We start from the raw sequence: 11534 nt of genomic DNA on the forward strand, positions 1-11534 counted from the left end.
AAAAAGTAGATATTTCACCTGCTGGAAATCAAAATGATCTATCAGCCCCGTCCTGCACCAACAGGGTCGACATGGAGGAGACAAAGGAAGAGCACAAGCCCATTAAAGTTAGTCTGGGTCTTTAGGAGATTACAGGTGCAGCTGTCTATTGCTGTTACTGTTATTGGATACGATTGGCCATTACAGAGGCTGCTGACACAGCCCGGCCCAGCGGGAGGGGGGGGGGGGGGGGACCACCGCCTGGAAACACCTACATCTGCCACCTTCCTCCCATTCAGACAAAACAGCAAATAATAATATATGATGAAGCCTGGTCAAAGCTGCTACAGGCAGACAGGCAGGGAGAAGAGAGACGGACAAAGAGGCAAAAAGAAGAACAGAAAACCTTAGAAGAAGAAAGGTTTCACACACTGAAAGATGACTTTTTCCCAAAGTTTTATACGTACCGAATTCAGGCTTGAGCACGGTATTTTTTTGCTTTTTGAAAAAGAAAGGCAGACACATAGCGCGTGCACACACACACACACACACACACACACACACACACACACACACACACACACTGTATATACATCATTGCTTGGGATATAACAGATTGCAACTGTATTCCACTCTTCAGTCCTACAGAGTGACACTGCTTCTCAGAAATCACTGAGCTTGAAACGTAACTTATCCATAACTCAACTTCACTGCCATCACAGCTAGAGCTGCAACAATTAATCGATTAATCGATTAGTTGTCAACTATTAAATTAATCTCCAACTATTCTGATAATCGATTAATCGGTTTGAGCAATTTTTTAAGAAAAATAAGTCAAAATTCTCTGATTCCAGCTTCTTAAATGTGAATATTTTCTGGTTTCTTTACTCCTCTATGACAGTAAACTGAATATCTTTGGGTTGTGGACAAAACAAGACATTTGAGGACGTCATCTTGGGCTTTGGGAAACACTGATCCACATTTTTCACCATTTTCTGTCATTTTATAGACCAAACAACTAAACGATTAATCGAGAAAATAATCAACAGCTTAATCGACAATGAAAATAATTGTTAGTTGCAGCCCTAGCGTCTATTGTCCCCTATCTTCAGTAAACAACCCCCCCCCCCCACACACACACACACACACACACACACACACACATTCACACATCCATCCATATAGGGACTTCATTAAGTAGCTTGAAAGGGATATTTAAAAACACCCAAATCCATAACTCAACTTAACTGCCATACTGTCCATTTTCTTCCACTTTCAGTAAATGACGAATGCACTCACACACACACACACACACACACAGGCGGCAGGAGGGCACACACACACACACACACACACACACACACACACGTGCAAAACACACACACACACACACACACCCCTTGACGTAAAACTCTCAGACAACTCCATCTCTCCGTCTCACGATCCCTTGTTCAAACTTCACAAATCACCGTGGCAACAGAGCAGCCGGCAACACGAGAGAGTTCTTAGAGAAGCGTGGCATCGTCACCATGGCGACCTGATCTACGGCCACTCCAACGGAGAGACAAGCGGTCGTAAATGAGCACTTTGGGTCAGCCGCCAGTTCTTAAAACACTAAACAACATTCAAGTCTATTCAGTAGACTTTATTTATCTCAGAGGGGCAATTAGATTCTGGGCGCTCATCAGACAAACACAAAAATTACTAAGAACAACACACAATAAACTACACAGGTGCTATAACACTAAATAATGTGTAAAGGCTGCACTTGAAATGAATGGCTTGGCAAACGGAGACTTAGAAAAAAAACAACATAACAACATAAAGGAAGTTTATTTGCAAATGCATCGACTCCTGGTTTGAAGAGGAGGAGGAGGAGGAGGAGGAGGCTGGAGAGAGAAACATCTGCCTCGTGTGCATCTTACTCAGACAATGAGGAGTGCGGAGGCTGGGAGGGAGGAGGGGGGGGGCATGGTGGCTTTAGGCTGAAGGACCGGTGGCACAAAGGCCGGTGTCAGCAGACGGCAGCTGCTGGCCAGGGTGACGGAGCACCCGGTTTGTTTTGGGGGACAAAGGCGAGCAGAGAGCCAGTGTCAACCCGTCTAATCCCCCGGCAAAGTCAAACCCCAGCAGTCATCTGCCACAACTTAGTGGTGCGAGAAGCAGACAAAGGCTGAGGATGAGGACCGCCGCCGTCATCACAGACTCTGGACTCTCTCTCTCTCTCTCTCTCTCTCTCTCTCTCTCTCTCTCTCTCTCTCTCTCCTGAACTCCCATCAGCGCTTGTCCAAACATGTGACACATCACCGCAGGACCGACGAGTGAGAACATCCACTCACTTCACTTCTTTACTCCGTGTTGATATGATGAATGTGATGCTCATGCTTGGAAAGCCTAGAATAACAAAATGAATTCTGGACTGTAGAGCTGCAACAATTAATCGATTAATCGATTAGTTGTCAACTATTAAATTAATCGCCAACTATTTTGATAATCGGTTTGAGTAATTTCTTGAGTAAATTCTCTGATTCCAGCTTCTTAAATGTGAATATTTTCTGGTTTCTTTCCTCCTCTATGACAGTAAACTGAATATCTTTGGGTTGTGGACAAAACAAGACATTTGAGGACGTCATCTTGGGCTTTGGGAAACACTGATCCACATTTTTCACCATTTTCTGACATTTTATAGACCAAACAACTAATCGATTAATCGAGAAAGTAATCGACAGATTAATCGACAATGAAAATAATCGTTAGTTGCAGCCCTATAGTCTGGACTGATGCTCATATTCAGCTGTTTCTTCATGCAGACAAGTCCATCATGCTTAGCAAAAGTTACAGAAACTGGAATCAGGATGACAGGCTGCCACACGCTGTCCAGTACAAGTCCCGGTTCATTTTCAGTGGGTCAGTCTGAACCTAAATGAACCAAAACACAAAAACTCAACAAAGTGAGCTTTTTCCACTGTTGTTCAGACTGAAGAAAACAAAAATAAACCCCATCACCTTGTTGTGGTGTGGGTGTTGGAGCGTGTGCAGCCGGCTGGATTACTGAGCAGCACCGGGCTTGATGTGGAGCAGAGCTGACAGGACGCCGCGCAAAGGCTGCTGGGAGGTCAAGTCAGACCTGGGCCCACTGATCTACTGAGCTACTTTTAGCCTTCGCTCTACCTTTAACCCACCAACACACACACACAAACACACCGAGACACCTGTTGCCTAGATAGCATGCAGGCAGGCAGGCAGGCAGGCAGGCGCACACACACACACACACACACACACACACGCCTTTCTTCCTCATATAGGGAAGAAGGTTTCTAGCTAATCATTAATGCATTGTTTGATTACATGCAAAGCATTCAGCTAGTGCTTTAACTCTAGGTAAGAGTTTAAACATTACATGACTCAAGGTATGAGTGATATAGATATTATTTAAATGACCTATTTATTTTAGGGTTTATGTTCTTAATTTCATGCTTCTGCTTATGATGTTGATCGCTGTAATGTCTGACGCATTTCAGGATTGCATTGGCAGAAAAAGCTTACACTTCTAGATTCAAACAACTGATAGTAAGGAGTGCAAGGGTCAAAACATTTCATATTGCCCAAATATGAACAAACATTCCTGTCCCTCGAATGATTGTGTATGGCAGGAAGATATGGGTGGGGGAGTGATTTAGGGGCAAGAGGACGATGCATGAGATGAGGAACTGAAAGAAAAAAACTGAAATATTCAGGTTATAGTGGAAGTTAGGGAGTGTTGTTAAGCGTTGGATCACATAAACAACTTGCATTTGTCATCATAACTTTGAGCCAATAGAACTCCAGTAAATGAGACAATTCTCTGAACCTTCACTCTCTACTTGCACCCTGGTGACTCTGCCATACGACCCGCTCCGGTGACCTGAAGACATGCACAGTTGCTCAGTGCAGACATGACAATGCTTAAGCAGATTGTGAAGACTGATATGGACAGACATCCCCCAGGTTTATCTGCTTAGAGGGGTTTTTTCCATCCCCTCACACACCGCTAACTGCAGCAGAGGATCTTGAGACTCAAATCCAGTAAGGGGTTTTGCACAGGCTCCTTTTTTCAGCTCCACCTTGCTTCACGTTCATATAGGTGGACACATCCACACCTGGGAGCTGGAGCACAGTCCTGCTGGCCACCAAGGGTCAGGGTTCCTACACAGCCTCAATTTCAAAACTCCATACTTTTTCCATACCCTATTTTCTTGATTTGATTTGAAAGATTTTGGTCTTGAATACAATTTACGTAGATAGTTTTTCTTGTCATAAATCTTTTTTTTTAGAACTTTCAAATTGTTTAAAGAAAAGTGGTTTTGTTAAATAGATTTTCAGTGTGCAGAATTTACAGAGTTTGAGTGTGAGGTTTTGATTCATGGACCAAAGAAAAACCTTGTTTAGAAAAATTTAAAAGTACTTAATTGCAGCCTCTGTGATTTGGAAATTGCAGAAGTTGATATTTTTTTTCGATCAATTGTACAGCTCTAATCTAAATGGTGAAATAGTTTAATCTTAATTAATATGAGAGAAATTTCACGTGTACTTTGTGTAATTTTAACAATATAGGTTAAACCAGAGCATGACCACAACACATTCCATCACACTGCAGCTCACTGTCTGGCAGCAGCGGCTCGTGCCTCAGCAGCAGCTCATTAACAGGCTTAGCCTTGTTATGCTCGTCAGTCCCTGAGGGGGGTGGGGGTGGGGGTGGGGGGGGTGGGGGGGTGGGGCAGGCCCACTGCTCTCTCTCCTGTGTCCCTCTCTCTCCACATTGTCACAGACAGAGGGCACACCTCGGCCCTAACGACCCGTCAGTCAGATTAAAGACCCTCGCCCTCGACCCGCCGTGTATCACATGGCTGGGCCAACGTGGCTCCGCCCTCTCTGTCACTCAGCGTCATGGCCCCGCCCCTTTTTGGTCTGATGGTAGGAATGGGAGTTGCTGGTATGTTTTGGCAAAGTTTAGCCACCTCCCCTAACAAAGGAGTGGGGTGATTGGGGCGGTTTTTTTTTTTCCTAAAGATTTCTCAGAACACAGCGGCTTTGAGAAAAACAAGAGAGAAACAGCAGCTTAATCATCTCTATGTATGTTGTTGATATGATTCCTTGACATTACAGTATAGTGTAAACTACTCAGCAATACTTTTAAAGTAAAAAAATCTGTGAGTCGTCGCTGTGGTCTTCTTCCTTGATGCAGTTTGAGTTCAGAACAATGGAAAAGCTTTGAAGAACGGGACATAGGTTGAATCACTGTTGTGTTGTATCAATCGGTGATAGACGTTTATTTAGATGAAAATGTCACAGATTATTACTTTAATCTTTGACAGTGATGCCAATAAAGCTCCTTTAAATTAGTATTGACAGAGAAACGGAGATGGGGGGGAGAGAGGGAGCGGCCAGCCACCATATGGCATATCTAAGTCAGTCCTTCTCATAGAGGATAAGCCCCCCCCCCCCCGCCCTACCCACCACCACCACCACCACACCACAACACGCACTGACTTCACCCATCTGGCTACAAGAAAGCATTCCACTGTAGCGCAGGCTGCAGGTTGGCTCAGTTCAGCTCAGTTCAGCTCAGTTCAGCTCAGTTCAGCTCAGTTCAGCTCAGTTCAGCTCAGTTCAGCTCAGTTCCATCTAAATTGCCTTCTGGATTTTGTGAATCCGCCATCTACTAAAAATAGAGCAGTTTCATAAAAACCTGGAGCGCAAGACATTTGGAAAGGAATAATCAACACAGTTTCCACCATCATTCACAAAGAAATCCCTGTACGCCCAGAGATTTGTATTCTTGGTCTTATTCCAGAAGCATTGGCCCTAAGAACTCATGAAACTAAGTTGGTTAACTTTTGCTTAATACAAGCAAAACGTCTTATTGCCAGACACTGGAAAAGTGTTTGCTGTCCACCTTTGAACCTTTGGATTAATGAGCTTTCTTCTTGCATAGCGATTGAAAGGCTTACTTACACAATCAAACAAAAAAGTCATATTTTTCATAAAATATGGGATTCATTTCTTACATTTTTGGAATCAAGACCTGATATCCTATCTTCATAAATTTGACATTTACCAAGTGAGACTGTACACCCTTTTTTCTTTCCTTTTTTTTTTTTTTATTTATTTATCTATTTATTTTTTCTCTCAAATTGATATGCAGGCATATATGTATGCATTTATGCATGTGGATATATGTGTATATGTATATAAGTAATTTATGTTCATTATTATTATTACCATTTTATTAGCCATTATGGAATATTAACTTAGAAGCGTTCCCCGGTAAATATCAACCCACACAGCACAGGAAGGACAGAGCGGGTATTAATTACTGTTCTGTTCGCCGGTGGGAAAACAAAATTCCTGATGGAGACAAATAAGGTCAAAACCCTGCTAATGAATGAGCCTCATTTCTGAGATGAGCCTCGTTAGCGGTGAGAACATTTACATAACGAGGAAAATCAAATCTGAACCTCCTCGCCGATGCAGACTGCAGGCAGAAGATTAATATTACAGCATCAGGTGTACAGAGAAGCCAAAAGTGAAGCTCACAGCATTGTCATCTGATTGACAAGGGAGCATTAAAGTAATGATCAGCAAAATTTTAATCTAAATAAATGGCCGTTCATGAAAGCTTTTCCATTCACTGTTCTAAACACCCAGCAAAGAAAACAGCGCCACCTACAGAAACTCAAACTGCATCAACAGAAAATCCAAGCTCCGCCCACTCTGTTTGATTGACAGGTGATCTCTGGGAAGTGCAGTGCAGAAACACCACAGTGATGAGGCTGAGCAACAAAGATGGAGACTAAATGAAAAAAACAAAACAAGGATCTCACAGACTACAACTTTAAAATGAGAAGCACAAGGATGGTGAAGTGAAGGAGTGACGCTCTCTCTTCCCTTACTGACACTGGCTGAGTGCTCTTGAGCAAGGCACTGAACTCCCAGCTGATCCAATACCAGTACAGTGGCCAGCAGTTCAAAACTGAGCAGCTCCTAGGTGTGAATGAAACCACACCCGAGACCACTGTTATGAATAAGAGCATGTTTTTGGTTAATTTAACTGGCTAAATAATAATTAAAATTCATGAAGCCAACACAAATTAACAATGAAGCCGATAATACACTACCAGACTAAAGTTTGGACACACGCATTTTTCTTTATTTTTACTATTTTCCACATTTTAGAATAATAGTAAATGCATCAAAACTATGAAATGACACAAATGGAATTATGCAGCGACCAAAAAAGTGTTTAAACTAAAAACTATCTTATATTTTAGATTCTTTAAAGTAGCCGCTCTTTGCCTTGATGGAAAGGCAAAGGCTTTGGAAAGAAATTCATACATAGGATCAACTTCACTATTTATATTTGACTAAGAAACTCATTTCAAGCATTTAAGCAGAAGCCTTTAGATCAAAATGGCTTTAAGAGAATGAAAAACATAGAACATTCAGTCAGGTGGGTCCAGACTCTTGACTGGTAGTTTACGCCTCATTGTGGTTTGTCAGACAGCAAAATGAACTAAAAAGAATCGCCTCCACTTTCTAGTATTCACCGCCATGGGTCGGCTTGTGTTGCTCATTCTCAGTGTTTATTTATGTCCGCCTCGTCCCGCCCCTCTGTCACATGGCGTCACGCTGCTGCCATGCAGATAAGAGGTAGAGTGGCACTAAGCCGGTGGACGGGCATTTCAGCAACTCTCTCCCTCCATTCAGCAACCACTCCCCTACTGTGTTGGAATGGGATTTGCATTTATGGATTAATATTATCTGTCTATCCCCCGGCGGCTCTGAGCTCTTTCTGTTTTAATCTGCAGCTACAGTAGTAGAATGACAGCTGTGCTCCGGAGAAAAAAACAATTCACCCAGAGTTAGACTGTGACACAGAAATTCTTCAGATGTAAATAAAGCGATTCTCTTAACCACAATTCAGCAGCATGACTATTTTGTTTTATATATTGTCAGAATCTGCTTTATTGGTGTTTGTTTATGTGCTAGAAGTGTGATTTTCAGACTGTTCCTCCATACAATGGCAGTGAATGGAGAGAGAAAAAGAAACATAATTCTCCAATCCTGCTCCTACCGGAGCAACAGATAACAGAAAATCACAGATTTTTGGTGTTTTATCATGGAGGAAGATACACAAGCCAAGGTACTACCAAAGTTCAACATCACTTTGATTTGAACTTCAAAACAGGAACAGAACAGGAAGCGGGCGCTGCTCTCTGAGCAGAAAAAGAGCTAAAGCTTTCAGAGATTCTGGCGATGGTAGATGGTGGAAGGAATGAAAGACCGATGGAAAAATCACTTCCAACATGTTGATCCTGTGAGACAGAGGCGACCAATCGTCTTGACCATGGCCTCATTTGTTGATGCCAATTATACCAAGCTATCAGAAATCAATTTGATAATATATTGATGTTTAAAAATCCTACACATCTTTAAGAGCCCCGCCTCTCAAACCACATACTGACCAAATGACCTGAACCTTCAAAACCTTCTCTTCTGCATTTCATTCATATCTAACCCCAATAAATAAACTACTCTTATTCAAAAAAAGATCATCCACCTTACCCCTCATGCTGCTGCAACTAGGCTGACTTCAGTCCAGCACAGTTTAATGTGGCGACGCAGTGTTGACTTGAATAAGAACAACGCTCTCTATGAGAAAGACTTGTCATAAAACAGTTGTTCCAGTCAAGGTACAAAGTACAACTTCTGCGTTTATCATCCTGGCAGGGAAATCCTCATGGTCAAACTACCACTCAGAAAGGCTGTGCCTGTGGTTATCCATCAATAGAATCACATAAACCACAGTTCAGCCTCGGACCAGTTTCCTCTTGAGGATCAATGACATAGACATAATGCCAGTGATGTGATCGGAACACAAAAACAAAGGAAGTAAAGTGGGAAAAAAGCCTGATAAGCTTCAAAAAACCTAAAAACACAACCTTGCTTAACCAAAATCAGTCTCACTTCATCAGCAAAGCGGAAACTGTGTTCTAGCAGTGGTGACACACAAGTTTCCTTCTTCCCTTCCTCCCTCCCTCCCTCCCTCCTTCCTTGCTTTCCTTTCCTTACCTGGCCTCGATGTGGTCAAACAGGTGCTGCCAGCGGTCGTTGATGTCCTTCAGCTTGTCGTTGATCTCCGTCTCCTTGGTCTTGTTGCTGGCGGTGATGAGCTGCTCCCCGAGCTGCTTCAGGTGGGTTTTATTCTCACTGAACAGGTTGATCTCCTCCATGCAGTCCTGATGGGAAAACAGGAGGATGGGATTGAGCGGAGGGGTAGGGGAGTGTGTATGTGTGTGTGTGTGTGTGTGTGTGTGTGTGTGTGTGTGTAGGCTATATGTGTATTAAACCTTTCATTTTGAACAAGTGTAACACCAAAATACGGTCGGAGGAAACTTATGTCGATGGAATGAAGAAAATAATACTTTTACCAATAATTGTAAATAGGTGAAAGAAAGTGAGACTTGTTTTTTTATATATTTTCAGAATCTGCTTTGTCAAAGTCCAGTCTCCCACCTTTTTCACCTATTTGCAATTATTGGTAAATGTATTATTTTCTTCGTATGCATTTTCATCTGCATGCATATCATCAGTCAGCATCCACCCACAAAACACTGAATCCCTCCCAGCTCCAGAGAGGCTGCTCTGCAGCTGAACCTGACCTCTGACCTCCCTGTGGAGAGGGGCAAGCCAACCTCCCTATGGGGATTAATAAAGTGCATATTATCATTAATATATGATTGGGGTTAAGGGCAGGGTTCGGTTTATAATCAGTAATGTAGTGGTGAATAAAAAGGTGAGTAAACTGTGTGACCTCCAGTCGATCATCATCATAAAGCATCACAACCACCAATATAAACCAAAATCAATTACACTTTCGGAAAAGCATTAATTTATGCCTTTTTCTCTTATAAGACTCACTTTTCATATAACTTATATCAATTTGAAACTAATTACTGTGACTTAAACTATGAATTTACCTCATAAATATGAATGTTCTTAACTCATTTTATCTATCTTTTTATTTCAGGACTATATATTCCTGAAATAAAAAGGTAAATAAAATGAGTTTAGGTGTGTTTACCCTCCACTACAACCCTGTTTATAACTTTTTGTTTCAACTTTTTAGGTTAAAATTATGATACTTGGAGGTTGGCCAGAAGTAATAATCCTTGTGACAAAACTCTTAAGAGCAAAAGGCTACATTTAAAGCTCCAGAGGCTGAAAAGGTTTAAAACCCCCCACTGGGGCAATAAGTTTCAGCAGTCGCCTTGACTATCCCCCCCCCCCCCCCCCCCTACCCCCGCCCCCCCACACACCATAACAAATGAAAGGGGCCAGGTTAGACACAAAACAAACCCGCGTGGCCCTGCTGGGGCCGAAACAGCTGTCGTCTCTTTCAATTCACAGCTTTCTGAAAAGCCCAGGCCGTCCCGTCCCACCGCCTGCACCACCCCGTCCCGTCCCACCGCCTGCACCACCCCGTCCCAACATGTCCCAGCTTAGCGCAGAAGGAAGCTAACTCTGTTGCAATGCTTGAATTAAGTAGCAAACTGAACACAGTATGTGAAAAAATGAATGAAGAAACTTTAAGTGCAGAAACCAAAGTGCATTTTCTATTTCAAAATTCTCTACTTTTTCCAGACTGTAATTGAAGCGATGAGATTTGAAGATTTGAAGATTGTGGCCTGTGTTCAATATTTATACCGAACACCGCATAACTACAGTATATTATATGTGTGCTGATAGTGCCTGGGTAATAAGACCAGGCCGTATCACTGTATAGCTGAAGCTTATTCTTCACCACTATACAAGTGTGAAGTCATGCATGTTGCAGCTTAAAAAAAGGTTTTGCGGGTTTGTCCAATTCCCAAAACTTTCAAGAACTGGAAATTGTAAAAGTCTTTTTCAATACATTTCTAGACTTGATCGTTCAGCATAGGCAGCCTGAGTGTAGCTGAAGTTTTCTAATTTAGTTCATTGTTTTGGCCTGTATAGTCTCTGGGTGTGTTTGCTTTAAAACTTCCACATAATAGACCTTGATCATTTTAGAGGGAGCGCAATGATGGGATTGACAACCACAGCCATCTAAACATCTGAAGTAAAGTTAATCCAATCTTCAAGCCATTGCAACAGGTGTTAAGTATCTATTGTCATCACAATGGTGGTGTTGAATGGAAGCGTGTCATTGGCTGACAGACGCACGCTACAGCTCCCTACCTTCTTCAGCTTCTCCACCATCTCCTCGATGTTCAGGTCGGAGTTGTGCGCCACTTTGTTCTCCATCTGCGTCAGCCACTCACACAGCTCCTTGTTCTTCTCGTTGAAGATGATCCAGGCATTCAGACGGTCCGCGATCTCCTGTTTACGCAGAGACACCTGGGACAAAGAGCGGTGGAGGACAGAAATTAAATAAGCAGATGCAGCCGGAGAAGAAGCCACATTTTTTTTCAAGATTACTGTTATTGGATTTGTGTTTATTTGGGATTGTGTACAGCGGGGAGAGAGAGGGAGAG

At 42.5% G+C, this 11534-nt stretch overlaps 1 protein-coding gene across 1 annotated transcript in view; it reads right to left on the reverse strand.

Annotated features, from left to right (window-relative positions):
- Positions 1–11329, reverse strand: part of LOC139638497 (nesprin-2-like) — a 45113-nt gene extending 33784 nt beyond the window's left edge. Inside the window, exons 1-2 of the mRNA XM_071512641.1 lie at positions 11239–11329; positions 9091–9257 (exon numbers count right to left, since the gene is read on the reverse strand). Of these exons, the coding sequence (XP_071368742.1) occupies positions 9091–9257; positions 11239–11304 (233 nt within the window). The 5' untranslated portion in view covers positions 11305–11329. The remainder of the gene's footprint in view (positions 1–9090; positions 9258–11238) is intronic.
- Between the last annotated feature and the right edge of the window lie 205 nt (positions 11330–11534).

This window comes from Centroberyx affinis, unplaced genomic scaffold, assembly GCF_046629955.1.
Source record: "Centroberyx affinis isolate AG114_WGS23_722 - 3 ecotype Tasmania unplaced genomic scaffold, CSIRO-AGI_Caff_v1 ptg006410l_1, whole genome shotgun sequence".
NCBI classification, from domain to species: Eukaryota; Metazoa; Chordata; class Actinopteri; order Beryciformes; family Berycidae; genus Centroberyx; species Centroberyx affinis.